The sequence below is a fragment of the Oncorhynchus masou genome, chromosome 20 (genome assembly GCF_036934945.1).
Source record: "Oncorhynchus masou masou isolate Uvic2021 chromosome 20, UVic_Omas_1.1, whole genome shotgun sequence".
NCBI lineage: Eukaryota > Metazoa > Chordata > Actinopteri > Salmoniformes > Salmonidae > Oncorhynchus > Oncorhynchus masou.
The window spans coordinates 4,070,632-4,094,549 of record NC_088231.1 but is presented as its reverse complement, the minus strand read 5'-3'; the positions used below and the strand labels follow the sequence as shown (position 1 = coordinate 4,094,549).

At 49.4% G+C, this 23,918-nt stretch overlaps 1 protein-coding gene across 1 annotated transcript in view; it reads left to right on the top strand.

Moving 5' to 3' along the window:
* LOC135506707 (F-box only protein 41-like) overlaps positions 1–23,918 on the top strand; it is a 97,418-nt gene that overhangs the window by 57,148 nt on the left and 16,352 nt on the right. The window contains exons 5-8 of the mRNA XM_064926047.1: positions 4,120–4,193; positions 10,944–11,335; positions 17,806–18,053; positions 18,372–18,487. Of these exons, the coding sequence (XP_064782119.1) occupies positions 4,120–4,193; positions 10,944–11,335; positions 17,806–18,053; positions 18,372–18,487 (830 nt within the window). The remainder of the gene's footprint in view (positions 1–4,119; positions 4,194–10,943; positions 11,336–17,805; positions 18,054–18,371; positions 18,488–23,918) is intronic.

The window sequence follows — 23,918 nt, the reverse complement described above, 5'->3', positions numbered from 1 at the left end:
AAGTAAAGAAATAAAACAACAGTAAAAAGACAGGCTATATACAGTAGCGAGGCTATAAAAGTAGGCTACATATAGACACTGGTTAGGCAGGCTGATTGAGGTAGTATGTACATGTAGATATGGTTAAAGTGACTATGCATATATGATGAACAGAGAGTAGCAGTAGTGTAAAAGAGGGGTTGTTGGGTGGGACACAATGCAGATAGCCCGGTTAGCCAATGTGCAGGAGCACTGGTTGGTCGGCCCAATTGAGGTAGTATGTACATGAATGTATAGTTAAATTGAGATATATATATACTGTATATACACACTCACGCATTTGAAGTCGGAGGTTTACATACACTTAGGTTGGAGTCATTAAAACTAGTTTTTCAACCACTCCACAAGATTCTTGTTAACAAACTATAGTTTTGGCATGTTGGTTAGGACATCTACTTTGTGCATGACACAAGTACTTTTTCCTACAATTGTTTACAGACAGATTATTTCACTTACAAATCATTGTATCACAATTCCAGTGGGTCAGAAGTTTACATACACTAAGTTGACTGTGCCTTTAAACAGCTCGGAAAATTCCAGAAAATGTATGACTTTGCTTTAGAAGCTTCTGATAGGCTAATTGACATCAATTGGTGGTGAACCTGTGGATGTATTTCAAGGCCTACCTTCAAACTCAGTGCCTCTTTGCTTGACATCATGGGAAAATCAAAAGAAATCAGCCAAGACCTCAGGTCTCAAAATTATAGACCTCTGCAAGTCTGGTTCATACTTGGGAGCAATTTCCAAATGCCTGAAGGTACCATGTTCATCTGTACAAACAATAGTATGCAAGTATAAACACCATGGGACCAACCAGCTGTCATACTGCTCAGGAAGGAGACCCGTTCTGTCTCCTAGAGATGAACGAACGTACTTTGAAAGCAAATAAATCCCAGAAAAACAGCAAAGGACCTTGTGAAGATGCTGGGAGAAACTGGTACAAAAGTATATCCACAGTAAAACGAGTCTTATATTGGCATATATTGAAAGGCCGCTCAGCAAGGAAGAAACCACTGCTCAAAAACTGCCATGAAACTGCAACTGCTCACGTGGACAAAGATTGTACATTTTGGTGAAATCTCCTCTGGTCTGATGAAACAAAAATAGAACTGTTTGGCCATAATGACCATTGTTATGTTTGGAGGATAAAGGGGGATGCTTGTAATCCGAAGATCACCATCCCAACTGTGAAGCACAGGGGTGGCAGCATCATGTTGTGGGGGTGCTTTGCTGCAGGAGAGACTGGTGCACTTCACAAAATAAATGGCATCACGAGGATGGAAAATTTATATGGATTTATTGAAGACATCAGTCAGGAAGTTAAAGCTTGGTCGCAAATGGGTCTTCCAAATGGACAATGACCCCAAGGCATACTTCCAAAATTGTGGCAAAATGGCTTAAGGGCAACAAAGTCAAGGTATTGGAGTGGCCATCACAAAGCCCTAACCTCAATCCCATAGAAGATTTGCGGGCAGAACTGAAAAAGTGTGTGCGAGCAAGGAGGCCTGCAATCCTGACTCCATTACATCAGCTCTGTCAGGAGGAATGGGCCAAAATGTACCCAACTTATTGTGGGAAGCTTGTGGAAGGCTACCTGAAACATTTGACCCAAGTTAAACAATTTAAAGGCAATGCTACCAAATGCTATTTGAGTGTATGTATACTTCTGAGCCACTGGGAATGTGATGAAATAAATAAAAGCTTAAACAAGTTATTCTCTCTACTATTATTCTAACATTTCACATTCTTAAAATGAAGTGGTGATCCTAACTGACCTAAGACAGGAATTTTTACTAGGATTAAATGTCAGGAATTGTGAAACTGAGTATAAATGTATTTTGGCTAAGGTGTATGTAAACTTCTGACTTCAACTGTATATATCTCTCTATATATACATACGTGTGTGTGTGTGTGTGTGTGTGTAAACTTCTGACACACACATACACACATACATACATACATACATACATACATACACACACACACACACACACAGTGGGGCAAAAAATTATTTAGTCAGCCACCAATTGTGCATGTTCTCCCACTTAAAAAGATGAGAGGCCTGTAATTTTCATCATGGGTACACTTCAACTATGACAGTCAAAATTAGAAAAAAAATCCAGAAAATCACAGTCCGTCTTGCTGGTGCAGCCTCTTCTTGATACGCCATTGGGGGGTGTTTCTTAATAGCCTTAAGTGGTTTCCTCCCCTCGTGTCTAGGGCTGTGGTGGTCATTACATTTTGTCAGCCATTTATTGTCATGTACAAGACTGCCGGCCTCATTGTAATTGAGTGTTAATTAACATAAAACGCAAGCTGCTTATGCGTCCCCATCGCAGTAAATCCATTATTTATTTTAGGTAGGTCTAAAGAAAGATTATGATATATAGAAAATGTATTTCAGAAGAACAGAATATGGGTTTGCTTACTGAATGTTATCTGGCTGTGCACCATGCTGTAGGCTTGTTCATTTAGCAGGCAAGATGCTTAAGTCCTGTGCCATTATTTTATAGTACGAAAAATGTAATTCAACTTAGAATAAGATAGAAAGGATATTTCTCCCATTCCATAGCGAGTGAGCAAATGAGTTGGCTTTGTTGAGTTTTAAAAGTCAGCCTGCTTTTTTTGACGTGTTTTAATGTGTTTTTTGCTTGCATTTGCTCTGATGTTAGAGGGACACTAGAGTCCTGAGTACCAGACCATTAGGACGTGATGGTCGTTAGCGAGCTGGTGTCCTGGGTGCATAAGAGGAGATTACTGTGGTCATGACTGCTGGTGTGGCGGTCGCCGCAATGAAGGCACTTGTAGATAACATTGTGCTGGATAGAAAAGTAATCCGTTTGTCCGTCTCCATCGCAATGTTTTCACCTATCCTACATTATCAAATCAGTTTAGATGAAGGAAAGGAGACGAGAACAAGCCAGTTTTGACTATTGAGATGCAACCCTTGTCTTTTTCCTAGTCAGAAATCATGTTTGAACCCTACTGATAGTGTTTGTGAGTATGTGTGTGGATATATGTGTGTGTGTGTGTGTGTGTAATGTATGTATGTATGTATGTATGTATGTATGTATGTATGTATGTATGTATGTATGTATGTATGTATGTATGTATGTATGTATGTATGTATGTATGTATGTATGTATGTATGTATGTATGTATGTATGTATGTATGTATGTATGTATGTATGTATGTATGTATGTATGTATGTATGTATGTATGTATGTATATGTGTATGTATGTATATGTGTATGTATGTATGTATGTATGTGTGTGTGTGTGTGTGTGTGTGTGTGTGTGTGTGTGTGTGTGTGTGTGTGTTGCGCTCCTGATGGCTTCTCACAGCTTGGCAGATGTACTTATATCTGAAGAGGAGACGTTCATACTTATTCTTTGATTAACTACACCACAGTCTGTTATTTTTTTCACTTGTGAAATGTGAGTGTTTTCAGCCAATCGCTGCCTCCCGTTGAATGTGAAGCTGTTTTTAAACCTCTTGGGCTTTGAATGAGAGTAGTTGTCCTAGTTATTATGGGTCATTTAAGAAGGTATCACACCTATACACCAGCATTTTTATGTGCTTCAGTTTTATAGTGGCTGTTTTGGTGTGTGTGTAAATATGTATTTATTTGAAACGTAGAGTAGATTGAAGAGAAACACTAACAGTGGGAGGTGTTGTTGACCCTTGACAAACTATCCTCTGAACATAGCACAGCAGTAAATAGTTGCAGGGCACAACAACAAAATATTGAAGTCTATTCAACATTCCCTGTGAGTTACAGAACACACGAGGTTGGTGGCACCTTAATAGGGGAGGGCTGTGGCTCGTGCTAAAAGACTGGAGCAGAATTCGTGGAATGGGATTAAACCTCAAACTCGTGGTTTCCAGATGTTTGACTCCGATCCATTTGCGCTGATCTGGACATTATTATGAGCCGTTCTCCACGCAGCAGCCTCCTGTGTTACAGTCAGAACACAAGTCCTGTTGTCGTCCCCCCCCCCCCCCCCAGAAGTATCAGAATTCAAGGAAACGGTTTAATGTGTTGACACACCTGTCATTCTCTCTCCCCGTTTCTCAGAGGAACTCCAGCGTCTCGGGGACGTCCAGGGGCATGTACCAGGTCTCTGACCGACGATCCTCTCCCAGCACCGGGTAAGACAGTCCTCCACCTGCTATCCCGCACTGCACTGCCCTCCCGTAGTGATGCCTCGAGCACTGAGATGCAGTGCCTTTAGACCGCTGCGCCACTCGGGAGCCCAGAGTCGTGTCCTCTCCCCATGTTTGAGGTTGGAATAGAGGGAGATGAGCTGATTCTAGGTCTGTGCCTATGGGTGACGTCTATATCACATCTTCACTCTCTGCACTGTAAGTGGCTTTGGATAAGAGCATCTGTTAAAGGTAAGATGCAATGCAATGCAACCCCCTGGTGCACTTAGGTACAGTGACTTGGTATGGGGCCCTATGCTTGGGGGCCAGTGGTCCAGCAGATGGATTCTGAGCACCAGACCGTGGCCTGAGCCAGTACACATCAGACTGTGGCAACACTGACTCGGACCGAACTGGACCCCCAGCATAGAAGGTATCAGAGGGCACCAGCCAGGTCATATTTGTCCAGTACTGTGCCCTGGTGCCCGGCAGCCTCACAGAACACAACACAACTTCATGTTTTCCTGCCAGGCGCAGAAGTGAGGCCGAGTCTGTCAGCCATGCATAAACAGTAGGGGGATGTTCTGTCCAGGCTCTCCCTTCCGCCGCTATGCGTTCCCACTCGCACCAAACGCATGCAAGCGAACCTGGCACACACACACACACCCAGCCGATGGGCATCGCCACTGCTCTTTGACACATGCTTGTAAACAACGGCAGTCAGACGGTAAGGACTTAAAGTGTCAGTCCTGCTTCCTCAGGCCTGGCTGCCTCTGTGGGCACAGGGCAGAGAAAGTGGTACAGAAAGAGTGAAAAAAAGAGGGAGAACCTATGAAATTGTAAAAAGCTCTCTGTTGACGTGCACTTTTTTGTTTCGGGTGTTCATGGACAACTTTGTCATATTTGGTTTACCCCCCCCCCTACTCAGATTAGAGAATGATGTGATTATGTTGTAAATAAACAAGCAAACATTTAGATTGGAAGGAAATGGTAAGTTACAGCTGGTTTTGGCTTTATTTCATTCTTCAATGAATGAATGAATTCTTCACAAACTAAAGTCACCCTAACCATGGATATGATTCATCCCGTGTGGCTTTCAGATCGTCACCGACTGATCTGCTTAGCTTTTGCGCAATGACGCATCTTCGTGTCCATTTGGATTTGAGTGGCTCGCTGAAAGGTCCAAAAATCCGACCCCTAAATCTCGTGCATTTCGAGAGGCCCATCTCGTGCTCTTTCCTTCACTGCTGATCCAAACCCACCCACACTGGGGTTGCGTCCCAAATGGTATCCTATTCCCTATTTAGCCCACTCCTTCAACTAAATAAAGGAAATAGGGGGCCTTTTTGGTATGCAGCCCTGGCGCTCCAGTATGATGATCAAGCTCCGTATCACCATGGTATCACATCCACGCAGAACCTGGTCTTTTTTGTTGTTGTTGTTCAGACTAAAATGTAGTCCTTTTTTTTGCATCGTTATGCAACTCCTTTGTGTTTCTGTGAGTGCCCGTGCGTGTTTCTGTGAGTGCCCGTGCGTGTTTCTGTGAGTGCCCGTGCGTGTTTCTGTGAGTGCCCGTGCGTGTTTCTGTGAGTGCCCGTGCGTGTTTCTGTGAGTGCGTAACACATGATCTTGATTTACCGTCCTTCTGTCACGCAATGACATCATCTCTCTTCGGCACTTTTTTGGCGTGCCAATCGTTGGTCACCAAGTGATCCTTTCACTTCCTAGATTAGAACGTTCCATAAATGCCCTCGGTCTCCCGTAGATTAATGTGAATTTATTTGTTCCAAATACAGTGACGGAAGATTCTATTTAGGTGCTTGTTTGATGAGAAATAGATATTTGCATACTTGGGTTCAAAAATATCTTATTCTGTTGCTTTATTGACTTTGTCTGGATCATTCGCACTGAAATCCTCGACTCCATTTTGTACCAAAATGGCTGCTCTGTCATCCATCCTGAGCCCAACTGTGCATTACTGGGCAGGAAACTGTACTTCTCTGTTATACACTTGAATAATGATCTGTACCCAGTGAGCCAGCTCTGCTGATTTGATTCCACAGTATTGATCCAACCTGTGACTTTTATTGCTGAAGCCACCACTCCAATATGGGTTGTGTACCAAGTACCACCCTATTCCCTATACAGTGTGCTACTTTTGACTATAGCCCTATCTGCCCTGGTCAAAAGTAGGGCACTATATATAGGGAATAGGGGGCCATTTGGGATGCAAAGCCACACTGCCAGTTGGCATCTCCTCTGCTTCTTTGGCGGCGTCATTAGGTTCTATGTATGCGTGGACGAGGTGAACACGTGCAATCAATCGAGCGCAGATAATGTATTTCAAAGAAAAAAAGTTCTATTTCATTCCAGGGCTGGTTCGGATTTACCAGGTTCGCCATCAAATCTCTCTTAACGCCAACTTCTAATTATTACGCTGCAGGAGTCGTGTAGCAGCTTGATATAAGCGCCTAGACTGTTTTCCATTCACTCTGAATTCAGGATGCGTTAGCTACGCTCGCTAATTAGTCCGCTGAACCGCAGGGCGGTTGTGTTTGATGTCACTCATCTAACGCGTGTCCGTGCTGAAAGGTGGAGGAAGTTTCACTGATTGTTTTGTGGAGTTTTAATGCGGACATTTGGGACAAAAGTAAGAACGGAAAGGTGAAAAGCCTTAAAAGAAGAATAGGAAGTACGCACTAATATCACACAAAGTGAATCTCGATTAGGTGTGGAAGGACTGAATGGAAGTCTGCCTTTTGGTGTGCAGTTCATCCACTGGTTATGCCAGATGATCTTTTCTGTTCTAGTCTGTTTTGTTTGGTTTGTGGTGCTTTTCTGCGAGGCTAGGTTTTAAAATGCCTCGTTATTTGCTTATTACGTGGAGGGAAGTGATCGGTATAGTAATTTAACAGCGTCTTTGTTCACTCTCTGTCTGTCTCTGTCTGTGTGCGTGCGCAATGGCTGCCTCAGGGGAAAAACTGCTGTTTCCAGAGGCAGTCACTGTCGTCAATTTTCGCCCCCCCTCAAAAAAAAAACAATCCCTCCCTCACTCCTCATGATCTAAATTGGTCTACTTTGTATTTCATCAGAGCTTCAAAACATTTTTATGCTGAGGTCGTATCTTCACTCTCCACTGGTGTTCTACATTTAGTTGTTTGTTGCGTAGTTTTAAAGTGCCTTGTCGGCACCAGGAAGTTGGTCTTTGTCCGTGCATGATGAAGAGGAATGTGTTTACAGCTTGGTTTGATATGCTGGCTTATGAACTCAAAATGTCTCTCAGTTGACTAAAAACAATCAGAAATGATTTCTGAAAAAGGGATAGTAGTAGACAATGCTAATAATGTGATTTTCATTTAACACAAAATCTTTAAAAAAAAGTGCTTTACATGTGGGCATACAAGTATTAAACAAATGGGTTATATTGTGCTGAGGGAAGGGAATGTAACACACAGCTACAGTGTCTAGCACCTCAATGAATATGTAATGATATACCAATCTATTAAAAGGTCCCCTCCCCATAAATGCACCACATGGCCAAAAGTATGTGGACACCTGCTCGTCAAACATCTCATTCCTAAATCTTGGGCATTAATATGGAGTTGGTCCCCCCCCTTTGCTGCTGTAACAGCCTCCACTCTTCTGGGAAGGATTTCCTGCTAGATGTTGGAATGTTGCTGCAGGGACCTGCTTCCATTCAGCCACAAAAGCATTAGAGGTCGGGCACTGATGTTGGGCGATAAGGCCTGGCTGGCAGTCAGCGTTCCAATTCATCCCAAAGGTGTTTGATGGGGGTGAGGTCAGGGCTCTGTGCAGGCCAGTCAAGTTCTTCCACACCAACTTCGACATACCATTTCTGTATGAATCCTGATCCTCAACACTGGGGCCCCACAGGGGTGCGTTCTGAGCCCTCTCCTGTACTCCCTGTTCACCCACGACTGCGTGGCCACGCACGCCTCCAACTCAATCATCAAGTTTGAGGACGACACAACAGTGGTAGGCTTGATTACCAAAAACGACGAGACGGCCTACAGGGAGGAGTTGAGGGCCCTCGGAGTGTGGTGTCAGGAAAATAACCTCACACTCAACGTCAACAAAACTAAGGAGATGATTGTGGACTTCAGGAAACAGCAGAGGGAACACCCCCCTATCCACATCGATGGAACAGTAGTGGAGAGGGTAGCAAGTTTTAAGTTCCTCGGCATACACATCACAGACAAACTGAATTGGTCCACTCACACAGACCGCATCGTGAAGAAGGCGCAGCAGCTCCTCTTCAACCTCAGGAGGCTGAAGAAATTCGGCTTGTCACCAAAAGCACTCACAAACTTCTACAGATGCACAATCAAGAGCATCCTGGCAGGCTGTATCACCGCCTGGTACGGCAACTGCTCCGCCCACAACCGTAAGGCTCTCCAGAGGGTAGTGAGGTCTGCACAACACATCACCGGGGGCAAACTACCTGCCCTCCAGGACACCTACACCACCTGATGTTACAGGAAGGCCATAAAGATCATCAAGGACATCAACCACCCGAGCCACTGCCTGTTCACCCCGCTATCATCCAGAAGGCGAGGTCAGTACAGGTGCATCAAAGCTGGGACCGAGAGACTGAAAAACAGCTTCTATCTCAAGGCCATCAGACTGTTAAACAGCCACCACTAACATTGAGTGGCTGCTGCCAACACACTGACACTGACTCAACTCCAGCCACTTTAATAATGGGAATTGATGGGAAATGATGTAAATATATCACTAGCCACTTTAAACAATGCTACCTTATATAATGTTACTTACCCTACATTATTCTTCTCATATGCATACGTATATACTGTACTCTATATCATCGACTGCATCCTTATGTAATACATGTATCACTAGCCACTTTAACTATGCCACTTTGTTTACATACTCATCTCATATGTATATACTGTACTCGATACCATCTACTGTATCTTGCCTATGCTGCTCTGTACCATCACTCATTCATATATCCTTATGTACATATTCTTTATCCCCTTACACTGTGTATAAGACAGTAGTTTAGGAATTGTTAGTTAGATTACTTGTTGGTTATTACTGCATTGTCGGAACTAGAAGCACAAGCATTTCGCTACACTCGCATTAACATCTGCTAACCATGTGTATGTGACAAATAAAATTGGATTTGATTTTGATTTGAACCTCGGTTTGTGCACGGGGGCATTGTCATGATGAAACAGGAAAGGGCCTTCCCCAAGCTGTTGCCACAGAATCATTGGGGCAGCTCAGATTTGTCTGTTGGACTGCCAGATGGTGAAGTGTGATTCATCACTCCAGAGAACACGTTTCCACTGCTCCAGAGTCCAATGGTGGCGAGCTTTACACCACTCCAGCCGACGCTTGGCATTGCTGATCTTAGGCTTGTGTACGGCTGCTGCTCGGCCATGGAAACCCATTACATGAAGCGCCCGGCAAACAGTTCTTGGGCTGACGTTGCTTCCAGAGGCAGTTTGGAACTTGTTGGTTCTTATTTTCCGTACAGTTGAAGGTTTCTGCTGTACAAATGCCTGGGGTCTTCAAATAATCCATAGCACAGGAGCTGGTTATAAATATGAATATCCATGAAAATGGCCACGAGCATAAAAGTTTCATTTGCTTTCCCTCTATTTTTGTCATGGTTCATGTTACTGGGAAGGGAAGCACTACAGTATGTTGTAGTCTAAACTTTCAGTAAACTTTATTACCTTGGGTCAAATATATCATTTAAAAAATGCTCTGTAGGTGCATAGATTGACAATCGCGTACTTGACACCATGTTGAGGAGTGCGTGTGTTGTCTGTGTCAGTCAGTGGGGAAAGTGTCAAAATACCGTTTATATTCTCAATGCTCCAGGGAAGGACATGTTAAATTGTGCATCCCAGATTTTTGGGACATGTAGCGACTGCCAGAAGGCAGTAAGCTCATGAAATGCATTCTGGGTAAAAAGAGCTGTCCTTGAGGGGCACCGTGTTTCCACCTGTGGCCAGAATCTTAGTCACTGCCAAGACATTAATCAAATGTATTTATATAGCCCTTCGTACATCAGCTGATATCTCAAAGTGCTGTACAGAAACCCAGCCTAAAACCCCAAACAGCAAGCAATACAGGTGTAGAAGCCTGGTGGCTAGAAAAAACTCCCTAAAACCTAGGAAGAAACATTAGTCAAATATGTCTCTACAAACTTAAAGGGACACACCACATCACTATTCAAATATGTCTCCCTCCACGAACGTAGTTTAAGGGACACCCTCAAAACACCCCTAGACAAGTGTCACACCCAAACCTGTGCAGGTACGACAAGGTTTAAAAAAACAACGATGTATAACATTCATTGCAGTTAGCAGATACATTTCATATTCTTCGTTTTGGAAGTTGTTCGTCTTACAAAGGACTCGGTAAGTCTTGGTTGATACTGAGCTGTGGAAACCATGGCAACACACTGTTGGGCTGTAGAATCATGTGGTATCAGGAAGTGACAACGAGCGCTGACTCTGCTGCCTCTTCGACTCATTTCAGCCAATCACTGACCTGACGAACAGATCTGGGACCAGGCTACAGTAACGCAGATGACCTATCTGATGAAACCTGGATAGAAAACTACATGACACTGTCTACGTTTCAATGGTTCTGTCTGTTAGTTGTCCATATGTGACGTGTCCACAAAAGTTGCTTTGTTTTTAAAAAAAAAAGTGGTACCTTTTGCATATAACTCATCCCCTCTTCCTCTCTCCCCAGAGCGTCGGGCCGGGTCAAGTCCTTCTCCCAGGGCTCGGGTGGGGGCTACGACAGCGGCGACAGCGTGGAGATGCACCCCATGGAAGAGTGCCCCGAGGGTCAGTACTACCACGTCCAGTGTCGTCTGGGGGACGGGGGCGGACAGTGCTACGAGAGGGCCGGGGTGTCCCGGAGCTGGGGGCTCCGCAAGCAGGCCATCCAGAACTGGCAGCGGAGACCCTACCGGAACAGCACGGAGGGGGAGGAGGGCGAGGAGGGCGACGTGTCGGACGTGGGCTCCAGGACTACCGAGTCGGAGGCGGAGATGTGGGAGCAGCAGGAGAGGAGGGCCACCATGGCCGAGACGCAGCAGTCTGGAGCGCCGAGACCATCTGGATACCGCCTAGGCACAGGTATGACTGGATAGGAGGCTAAGCTAAGCTAGGCCGCTAATCTTTACCTTGTTAGGTCCAGTGTGGTAGGATACTGGGCTAGGCTAGGCCGCTAATCTTTACCTTGCTTAGGTCCAGTGCGGTAGGATGCTGGGCTAGGCTAGGTCAGGTAGGAGGTTAAAAGTCGCTTACCAGTAGTTTATTTGTCCATTGATTGATTGATTGTTACTCGGCAGGTACTTGTAATGAAATGGTGTGTAGTTAAGTCATTTCTAAAAGGAACCATTTACACATGTCTGGCAAACCTTATGAGCCTGATAGCCTGCCTGACAATGGCACCTGCAGCCAACACACACAGGGTCCCCCCCCCACACACACACACACACACACACAGTCCTGCGGACCAGGCTAACAGTAGTCAGGTCTGTCAGAGAAGGACAGAAGGACGGTGGCTGGTGTGAGACTGGGTCATGGCTGTTCTAGTTCCAGGTGTTCCAGGGTAAGGCTGTCCAGATAACAGTGAAGGACGACTAATGACTAGAGCGCACCACAAACTGATTCCGTATCGGGGGGGGGGGCATAGAGGGATGACTTTCACCAGACTGATCTACTAACACACACTACCCAGCTAGATCACGCATGAACAACCTCCAGGGGATGGCATGGAGTGTGTGTGTGTGTGTGTGTGTGCTTGTGTGCTTGTGTTTATAAACTCACCAAAAAAAGAAACGTTCTCTCACTGTCAACTGCGTTTATTTTCAGTAAACTTAACATAACAAGATTCGACAACTGAGACATAAACTGAACAAGTTCTACAGACATGCGACTAGCAGGAATGTAATAATGTGTCCCTGAACAAAGGGGGGGTCAAAATCTAACTTAAGTCCGTATCTGGTGTGGCCACCAGCTACATTAAGTACTGCAGTGCATCTCCTCCTTGTGGACTGCACCAGATTTGCCAGTTCTTGCTGTAAGATGTTACCCCACTCTTCGGCCAAGGCACCTGCAAGTTCCCAGACATTAATGGGGGGAATGGCCCTAGCCCTCAGATCCAACAGGTCCCAGACCTGCTCAATGGGATTGAGATCCGGGTTCTTCGCTGGCCATAACAGAACACTGACATTCCTGTCTTGCAGGAAATCACGCACAGAATGAGCAGTATGGCTGGTGGCATTGTCATGCTGGAGGGTCATGTCAGGATGAGCCTGCGGGAAGGGTACCACATGAGGGAGGAGGATGTCTTCCCTGTAACGCACAGTGTTGAGATTGCCTGCAATGACAACAAGCTCAGATGCTGTGACACCGCCTCAGACAATGACGGACCCTCCACCTCCAAATCGATCCCGCTCCAGAGTACAGGCCTCAGTGTAATGCTCATTCCTTTGACGATAAACACAAATCCGACGATCACCCCTGGTGAGACAAAAAACGCGACTCATCAGTGAAGAGATCTTTTTGCCAGTCCTGTCTGGTCCAGCGATGGTGGGTTTGATGTCTGGTGGTCCAGCATGTTGTCGGTGATGTCTGGTGAGGACCTGCCTTACAACAGGCCTACAAGCTCTCAGTCCAGCCTCTCTCAGCCTATTGCAGACAGTCTGAGCACAGATGGAAGTATTGTGCGTTCCTGGTGTAACTCAGGTAGTTGTTGCCATCCTGTACCTTTCCCGCAGGTGTGATGTTCAGATGTGCAGGTGTTGTTACATGTGGTCTGCCACTGCGAGGACGATCAGCTGTCCCTCCTGTCTCCCTGTAGCGCTGTCTTAGACGTCTCATAGTACGGACATTGCAATTTATTGTCTTGGCCACATCTGCAGTCCTCATGCCTCCTTGCAGCATTCCTTAGGCACGTTCACGCAGATGACAGGGCATCTTTCTTTTGGTGTTTTTCAGAGTCCGTAGAAAGACCTAAGTTTTCATAACTGTGACCTTAGTTGCCTACCGCCTGTAAGCTGTTAGTGTCTTAACGACCGTTCCACAGGTGCATGTTCATTAATTGTTTATGGTTCATTGAACAATGATGGGAAACAAGTGTTTAAAACACTACAATGAAGATCTGTGAAGTTATTTGGACTTTTACGAATTATCTTCGAAAGACAGGGTCCTGAAAAAGGGCCGTTTTTTTTTTTCGCTGAGTTTATTTACGGCATCTTTCCCAGTATGGCTCAACTTTCTCATATTGATAGGGCCACAGGGCTCTCTCCAAATGTTGTGCACTATATAGGCTAAAGCGTGCCATTTGGGACGTAGACACTGGCAATGTTGATGAGAAAAGCACCTTTACCTCCACCACTCCTGGTTCAAACACAGAAAGCATATCTCTCCCTTAATTGCCTTCTCCAGCCAAGATCCCACAATTCCCGGCGGGCAACCTCCATTTTCTTTAAACACCTTGCTTGAGTCTCAAATGGCACCCTATTCCTGATTTTGGTGCACTGCTTTTCTACCAGGGACAATAGGGAATAGGGTGCCATTTGGGATGCAGAGAGACCAGGTGCGTCATGCTAGGAACGAGTGAAGCTGCTTCCCAAATGGCACCCTATTCCTTATACGTGCCCTGGTCAAAAGCAGTGCACTATAAAGGGAATAAGGGGCCCATTTTGGATGGAGTTTTAACTAGGACAGAGGCCATTGAAACATGCCCATTTTGCCTTAAATGGACACATTTTGGGCAAAAGATAGGCCTACCCTATTCCCTGTGGGTCCTTTTGGCCACATGTCTACTTGGCTAAGGAGCTACTGTAAACCCGAATAGGCAATAAAGCTTCTTCTTTTCTTCTTTTTTTTCTTCTTTTTACACAACCCAGAATTTCTGGTATGAGAATTCAAATTGGCACCACCAACATTTACATAATATTACTTGTCATGTAAATGACATTTTATGCTCGGACACTGTCGTCCATACAAGATTCTCAAAGCGTTTGGCAGGGTTGCGTTTGAAATGGCACACATCAACGTATCCCACGGGATGTCTGCTCGCATGCACTGGTAGATTGCTAGCTATAGCGTAGGCGGTGTGCCTCTAGCCGCGAGGGCCTGTCGCTTCCAAAGCCTCCTTCGCTTCTTCTTTTCGGAGGCCAACAGCGATGACACATCACATAGATTGATAACTGCTGGGAGAAATGGAAATGTGCTGGAGTCGGTTTTGGTCACATGGTATTGGCCAGTACAGCACATAATGGTAACGCTCATATCTGTGCTTGAGGGTGAAGTGGATCGCTGGCACCACATTGTGGAGGTGTTGTAGAATGCCACTGTGATATATATATATTTGCGACTCAGGATGGCGTCTCTCCCCTCCATCTCTTTCCACACCACATTTATTTTTCTGACTCAACTCCCTGCCTCATCATCTTTCTCTCTCCTCATCCTATTTTCTCCTTCCCTTCTGCACTTCTTTTTCTTTACCCCCCTCCTTCTCACCACCCCCCTCTCCCCCTCCCTCTCTACCTACCTGACTAATATACCTCTCCCCCTCTCTCTCTACCTACCTGACTAATATACCTCTCCCCCTCCCTCTCTACCTACCTGACTAATATACCTCTCCCCCTCCCTCTCTCTACCTACCTGACTAATATACCTCTCCCCCTCCCTCTCTACCTACCTGACTAATATACCTCTCCCCTCCCTCTCTACCTACCTGACTAATATACCTCTCCCCTCCCTCTCTACCTACCTGACTAATATACCTCTCCCCCTCCCTCTCTACCTACCTGACTAATATACCTCTCCCCCTCCCTCTCTACCTACCTGACTAATATACCTCTCCCCCTCCCTCTCTCTTACCTACCTGACTAATATACCTCTCCCCCTCCCTCTCTCTACCTACCTGACTAATATACCTCTCCCCCTCCCTCTCTCTACCTACCTGACTAATATACCTCTCCCCCTCTCTCTCTACCTACCTGACTAATATACCTCTCCCCCTCTCTCTTACCTACCTGACTAATATACCTCTCCCCCTCCCTCTCTACCTACCTGACTAATATCCCTCTCCCCCTCCCTCTCTACCTACCTGACTAATATACCTCTCCCCCTCCCTCTCTCTACCTACCTGACTAATATACCTCTCCCCCCTCCCTCTCTACCTACCTGACTAATATACCTCTCCCCCTCCCTCTCTCTTACCTACCTGACTAATATACCTCTCCCCCTCCCTCTCTCTTACCTACCTGACTAATATACCTCCCCCCTCCCTCTCTCTACCTACCTGACTAATATACCTCTCCCCCTCTCTCTCTCTACCTACCTGACTAATATACCTCTCCCCCTCCCTCTCTACCTACCTGACTAATATACCTCTCCCCCCCTCCCTCTCTACCTACCTGACTAATATACCTCTCCCCCTCCCTCTCTACCTACCTGACTAATATACCTCTCCCCCTCTCTCTACCTACCTGACTAATATACCTCTCCCCCTCCCTCCTCTACCTACCTGACTAATATACCTCTCCCCCTCCCTCTCTCTTACCTACCTGACTAATATACCTCTCCCCCTCCCTCTCTCTTACCTACCTGACTAATATACCTCTCCCCCTCCCTCTCTCTTACCTACCTGACTAATATACCTCTCCCCCTCCCTCTCTCTTACCTACCTGACTAATATACCTCTCCCCCTCCCTCTCTCTTACCTACCTGACTAATATACCTCTCCCCTCCCTCTCTCTTACCTACCTGACTAATATACCTCTCCCCTCCCTCTCTCTTACCTACCTGACTAATATACCTCTCCCCCCCTCTCTCTTACCTACCTGACTAATATACCTCTCCCCCTCCCTCTCTACCTACCTGACTAATATACCTCTCCCCCTCCCTCTCTACCTACCTGACTAATATACCTCTCCCCCTCCCTCTCTACCTACCTGACTAATATACCTCTCCCCCTCCCTCTCTACCTACCTGACTAATATACCTCTCCCCCTCCCTCTCTACCTACCTGACTAATATACCTCTCCCCCTCCCTCTCTACCTACCTGACTAATATACCTCTCCCCCTCCCTCTCTACCTACCTGACTAATATACCTCTCCCCCTCCCTCTCTACCTACCTGACTAATATACCTCTCCCCCTCCCTCTCTCTACCTACCTGACTAATATACCTCTCCCCCTCCCTCTCTCTACCTACCTGACTAATATACCTCTCCCCCTCCCTCTCTACCTACCTGACTAATATACCTCTCCCCCTCCCTCTCTCTACCTACCTGACTAATATACCTCTCCCCCTCCCTCTCTACCTACCTGACTAATATACCTCTCCCCCTCCCTCTCTCTTACCTACATGACTAATATACCTCTCCCCCTCCCTCTCTACCTACCTGACTAATATACCTCTCCCCTCCCTCTCTCTTACCTACCTGACTAATATACCTCTCCCCCTCCCTCTCTCTTACCTACCTGACTAATATCCCTCTCCCCCTCCCTCTCTACCTACCTGACTAATATCCCTCTCCCCCTCCCTCTCTACCTACCTGACTAATATCCCTCTCCCCCTCCCTCTCTACCTACCTGACTAATATACCTCTCCCCCCTCCCTCTCTCTACCTACCTGACTAATATCCCTCTCCCCCTCCCTCTCTACCTACCTGACTAATATCCCTCTCCCCCTCCCTCTCTACCTACCTGACTAATATCCCTCTCCCCCCCCTCTCTACCTACCTGACTAATATACCTCTCCCCCTCCCTCTCTCTACCTACCTGACTAATATCCCTCTCCCCCTCCCTCTCTACCTACCTGACTAATATCCCTCTCCCCCTCCCTCTCTACCTACCTGACTAATATCCCTCCCCCCTCCCTCTCTACCTACCTGACTAATATACCTCTCCCCCTCCCTCTCTACCTACCTGACTAATATACCTCTCCCCCTCCCTCTCTCTTACCTACATGACTAATATACCTCTCCCCCTCCCTCTCTACCTACCTGACTAATATACCTCTCCCCCTCCCTCTCTCTTACCTACCTGACTAATACCTACCTGACTAATATCCCTCTCCCCCTCCCTCTCTACCTACCTGACTAATATCCCTCTCCCCCTCCCTCTCTACCTACCTGACTAATATCCCTCTCCCCCTCCCTCTCTACCTACCTGACTAATATACCTCTCCCCCTCCCTCTCTCTACCTACCTGACTAATATCCCTCTCCCCTCCCTCTCTACCTACCTGACTAATATCCCTCTCCCCCTCCCTCTCTACCTACCTGACTAATATCCCTCTCCCCCTCCCCTCTACCTACCTGACTAATATCCCTCTCCCCCTCCCTCTCTACCTACCTGACTAATATACCTCTCCCCCTCCCTCTCTCTACCTACCTGACTAATATACCTCTCCCCCTCCCTCTCTCTTACCTACCTGACTAATATACCTCTCCCCCTCCCTCTCTACCTACCTGACTAATATACCTCTCCCCCTCCCTCTCTCTTACCTACCTGACTAATATACCTCTCCCCCTCTCTCTTTCTTCACCGAACCCCTCTATCCTTTTTTTCTCTCTGCAGGGCGGTCGGAGGGGGACCACCGCCACAACAAGCCGTGTCGCCACGACAGGAGCCTGTCCCGGTCCAACAACGAGGTGATCAGCCCGGAGATACTGAAGATGAGGGCGGCTCTGTTCTGCATCTTCACCTACCTGGACACCAAGACCCTGTTGAGGGCCGCCGAGGTCTGCAGGGACTGGAGGTTTGTGGGCCGCCACCCTGCCGTGTGGACCCGGGTGCTGCTGGAGAACGCCCGTATCTCCTCCAAGGTAGAGGACCCGGGTCGTACACGCGGAAGAACAGGCCAAACACCGCCGCCGGTGGCTTCCGAGGGGAGAACGGCGGCGAATGGAATGACATCAACCAGCGGGGAACCATGTTTGATTTGATACCATTCCATTGATTGCGCTCCGGTTCTTTACCACAAGCCCGTTCTCCCCAAATGAAGCTGCCACCAATCTCCTGTGGAACACGCGCTCGCGCCGATTCTGCTGGTAGTTTAGGTGCAATAATTGTGATATGTGTTACAGTAATTGCTTCGAGCATCTGCCCAATGACTCAAATGTAACTAATCTCTTCGTCCCAAGTTCCTGAGTACACTGTCCCAGTGGTGCACCCAGACCCATTCCCTCATCCTCCAGAACCTGAAACCACGACAGAGGGGAAAGAAGGAGGTCAAGGAGGAGTACCTCAAGAGCACACGGTGAGAGGAGAGGCGTGTGTGTGTCATGGACTGATTTCCCTCTACACAGCGAACAGCAGGGGTCTGCAGTACTCTCCCCCATCATCTCTCTCTCCCCCCATCATCTCTCTCCCCCCATCATCTCTCTCTCCCCCATCATCTCTCTCTCCCCCATCATCTCTCTCTCCCCCATCATCATCTCTCTCCCCCATCATCTCTCTCTCCCCCCCACCATCTCTCTCTCCCCCCCCACCATCTCTCTCTCCCCCATCATCTCTCTCTCCCCCATCATCTCTCTCTCCCCCCATCATCTCTCTCTCCCCCCATCATCTCTCTCTCCCCCCATCATCTCTCCTCCCCCCATCATCTCTCTCTCCCCCCATCATCTCTCTCTCCCCCCATCATCTCTCCCCCCCCATCATCTCTCTCTCCCCCCATCATCTCTCTCTCCCCCATCATCTCTCTCTCCCCCCATCATCTCTCTCTCCCCCATCATCTCTCCTCTCCCTCCCCCCATCATCTCTCTCTCCCCCCATCATCTCTCTCTCCCCCCATCATCTCTCCTCTCTCTCTCCCCCATCATCTCTCTCTCCCCCCATCATCTCTCTCTCCCCCCACCATCTCTCTCTCCCCCCACCATCTTTCTCTCCCCCACCATCTCTCTCTCCCCCCACCATCACTCTCTCCCCCACCATCTCTCTCTCCCCCATCATCTCTCTCTCCCCACCATCATCTCTCCCTCTCTCTCCCCCCATCATCTCTCTCCCCCCCATCATCTCTCTCCCCCCATCATCTCTCTCTCCCCCCATCATCTCTCCCCCCCATCATCTCTCTCCCCCCATCATCTCTCCCCCCCATCATCTCTCTCCCCCCCCATCATCTCTCTCCCCCCATCATCTCTCTCCCCCCATCATCTCTCTCCCCCATCATCTCTCTCCCCCCATCATCTCTCTCTCCCCCCATCATCTCTCTCTCCCCATCATCTCTCTCCCCCATCATCTCTCTCTCTCCCCCCATCATCTCTCTCCCCCATCATCTCTCTCTCTCCCCCCCCATCATCTCTCTCCCCCCATCATCTCTCTCTCCCCCATCATCTCTCTCCCCATCATCTCTCTCCCCCATCATCTCTCTCCCCCATCATCTCTCTCTCCCCCATCATCTCTCCTCTCTCTCTCCCCCATCATCTCTCTCTCCCCCCCATCATCTCTCCTCTCTCCCCCATCATCTCTCTCTCCCCCCATCATCTCTCCTCTCTCTCTCCCCCCATCATCTCTCTCCCCCCCCCATCATCTCTCCTCTCTCTCTCCCCCCATCATCTCTCTCCCCCATCATCTCTCCCTCTCCCCCATCATCTCTCTCTCCCCCCATCATCTCTCCTCTCTCTCTCTCCCCCCCATCATCTCTCTCCCCCCATCATCTCTCTCCCCCATCATCTCTCTCTCCCCCATCATCTCTCTCTCCCCCCCATCATCTCTCTCTCCCCCATCATCTCTCTCTCCCCCCCATCATCTCTCTCTCCCCCATCATCTCTCTCTCCCCCATCATCTCTCTCTCTCCCCCCATCATCTCTCTCTCCCCCATCATCTCTCTCTCCCCCCATCATCTCTCCCCCCCATCATCTCTCTCTCCCCCATCATCTCTCTCTCCCCCATCATCTCTCTCCCCCCATCATCTCTCTCTCCCCCATCATCTCTCTCTCCCCCCCATCATCTCTCTCTCCCCCCATCATCTCTCTCTCCCCCATCATCTCTCTCTCTCCCCACCATCATCTCTCCTCTCTCTCCCCCCCCATCATCTCTCTCTCTCCCCATCATCTCCTCCCCCCATCATCTCCCTCCCCCATCATCTCTCTCCCCCATCATCTCTCTCTCCCCCCATCATCTCTCTCTCCCCCATCATCTCTCTCTCCCATCATCTCTCCCCCATCATCTCTCTCTCCCCCCCATCATCTCTCTCTCCCCCCATCATCTCTCTCCCCATCATCTCTCTCCCCCCCATCATCTCTCCTCTCTCTCTCCCCCATCATCTCTCTCTCTCCCCCCCCATCATCTCCTCTCTCTCCCCCATCATCTCTCTCCTCCCCCATCATCTCTCTCCCCCCCATCATCTCTCTCCCCTCTCTCTCCCCCCATCATCTCTCTCCCCCCATCATCTCTCTCTCCCCCCCCATCATCTCTCTCTCTCCCCCCCATCATCTCTCCTCCCCCCATCATCTCTCCCCCCATCATCTCTCTCTCCCCCCATCATCTCTCTCTCCCCCACCATCATCTCTCTCTCCCATCATCATCATCTCTCTCTCTCTCCCCCCATCATCTCTCTCTCCCCCCCATCATCTCTCTCTCCCCCCCATCATCTCTCTCCCCCCCCATCATCTCTCTCCCCCCCCCCATCATCTCTCTCTCCCCCCATCATCTCTCCCCCCCATCATCTCTCTCTCCCCCCCCATCATCTCTCTCTCCCCCCCATCATCTCTCTCTCCCCCATCATCTCTCCTCTCTCTCTCCCCCCCATCATCATCTCCCCCCATCTCTCTCCCCCCATCATCTCTCCCCCCCATCATCTCTCCCCCCCCCATCATCTCTCCCCCCCATCATCTCTCTCCCCCCATCATCTCTCTCTCCCCCCATCATCTCTCCCCCCCCCATCATCTCTCTCCCCCCCATCATCTCTCCTCTCTCTCTCCCCCCCCATCATCTCTCTCCCCCCATCATCTCTCTCTCCCCCCATCATCTCTCTCTCCCCCCCATCATCTCTCCTCTCTCTCCCCCCCCATCATCTCTCTCCCCCCATCATCTCTCCCCCCCATCATCTCTCTCCCCCATCATCTCTCCTCCCCCATCATCTCTCTCCCCCCATCATCTCTCTCCCCCATCATCTCTCTCCCCCCATCATCTCTCTCCCCCCATCATCTCTCTCCCCCCATCATCTCTCCCCCCATCATCTCTCTCTCCCCCCATCATCTCTCTCTCCCCCATCTCTCCCCCCCATCATCTCTCCTCTCTCTCCCCCCCCATCATCTCTCCTCCCCCATCATCTCTCTCTCCCCCCATCATCTCTCTCCCCCATCATCTCTCTCCCCCCCATCATCTCTCCTCTCCCCCCCCATCATCTCTCCTCTCTCCTCTCTCTCTCTCTCCCCCATCATCTCTCCTCTCTCTCTCTCTCTCTCCCCCATCATCTCTCCTCTCCTCTCCCCCATCATCTCTCCTCTCTCTCTCCCCCCATCATCTCTCCTCTCTCTCTCTCCCCCATCATCTCTCCTCTCTCTCTCTCCCCCATCATCTCTCCTCTCTATCTCTCCCCCATCATCTCTCCCTCTCTCTCTCCCCCCATCATCTCTCCTCTCTCTCTCTCTCCCCCCATCATCTCTCCTCTCTCTCTCCCCCATCATCTCCCTCTCTCTCTCCCCATCATCTCCTCTCTCTCTCCCCCCATCATCTCTCCTCTCTCTCCCCCCATCATCTCTCCTCTCTCTCTCTCTCCCCCATCATCTCTCCTCTCTCTCTCTCTCCCCCATCATCTCTCCTCTCTCTCTCTCCCCCATCATCTCTCCCCATCTCCCCCATCATCTCTCCTCTCTCTATCCCCCCCCATCATCTCTCCTCTCTCCCCCCCATCATCTCTCCTCTCTCTCTCCCCCCATCATCTCTCCCCCTCTCTCTCTCCCCCCCATCATCTCTCCTCTCTCTCTCCCCCCATCATCTCTCCTCTCTCTCCCCCCCATCATCTCTCCTCTCCCCCCATCATCTCTCCTCTCTCTCCCCCCCATCATCTCTCCTCTCTCTCCCCCCCATCATCTCTCCTCCTCTCTCTCCCCCCCATCATCTCTCCCTCTCTCTCTCCCCCCCCATCATCTCTCCTCTCTCTCTCCCCCCCATCATCTCTCCTCTCTCTCTCTCCCCCCATCATCTCTCCTCTCTCTCTCCCCCCATCATCTCTCCTCTCTCTCTCCCCCCATCATCTCTCCTCTCTCTCTCTCCCCCATCTCTCTCCCTCTCCCCCCATCATCTCTCCTCCCCCCCCCATCATCTCTCCTCTCTCCCCCCCCCATCATCTCTCCTCTCTCCCCCCATCATCTCTCCTCCTCCCCCCCATCATCTCTCCTCTCTCCCCCCATCATCTCTCCTCTCTCTCTCTCCCCCATCTCTCTCCTCCCCCATCATCTCTCCTCTCTCTCTCCCCCATCATCTCTCCTCTCTCTCTCCCCCCATCATCTCTCCTCTCTCTCTCTCCCCCATCATCTCTCCTCTCTCCCCATCATCTCTCCTCTCTCCCCCCATCATCTCTCCTCTCCTCTCTCCCCCATCATCTCTCCCCATCATCATCTCCTCTCTCTCCCCCCCATCATCTCTCCTCTCTCTCTCCCCCCATCATCTCTCCTCTCTCTCTCCCCCCATCATCTCTCCTCTCTCTCCCCCCCCATCATCTCTCCTCTCCTCCCCCCCATCATCTCTCCTCTCCTCTCCCCCATCATCATCTCTCTCTCCCCATCATCTCTCTCTCCCCCATCATCTCTCCTCTCTCTCTCCCCCCATCATCTCCTCTCTCTCTCCCCCCCATCATCTCTCCTCTCTCTCTCCCCCCATCATCTCTCCTCTCTCTCCCCCCCCCCATCATCTCTCCTCTCTCTCCCCCCCATCATCTCTCCTCTCTCTCTCCCCCATCATCCTCCCTCTCTCCCCATCATCTCTCCTCTCTCCCCCCCATCATCTCTCCTCTCTCTCCTCCCCCCATCATCTCTCTCTCTCTCTCCCCCATCATCTCTCCTCTCTCTCCCCCCCATCATCTCTCCTCTCTCTCCCCCATCATCTCTCCTCCTCTCTCTCCCCCCATCATCTCTCCTCTCTCTCTCCCCCCATCATCTCTCCTCTCTCTCTCTCCCCCCCATCATCTCTCCTCTCTCTCTCCCCCCATCATCTCTCCTCTCTCTCATCCCCCCCCCCCATCATCTCTCCTCTCTCTCTCCCCCCATCATCTCTCCTCTCCTCCCATCATCTCCTCCCCCCATCATCTCTCCCCCCATCATCTCTCTCCCCCCATCATCTCTCCTCTCTCTCCCCCCATCATCTCCTCTCTCTCCCCCCCATCATCTCTCCTCTCTCTCCCCCCCATCATCTCTCCTCTCTCTCTCCCCCCATCATCTCTCTCTCTCCTCCCCTCCCCCCATCATCTCTCCTCTCTCCCCCCCATCATCTCTCCTCTCTCTCTCCCCCCATCATCTCTCCTCTCTCTCTCCTCTCCCCCCCCATCATCTCTCCTCTCTCTCCCCCCATCATCTCTCCTCTCCTCCCCCATCATCTCTCCTCTCCCCCCCCCATCATCTCTCCTCTCTCTCTCCCCCATCATCTCTCCTCTCTCTCCCCCCCATCATCTCTCTCTCTCTCATCTCCCCATCATCTCTCCCCTCTCTCTCCCCCCATCATCTCTCCTCTCTCTCCCCCCCATCATCTCT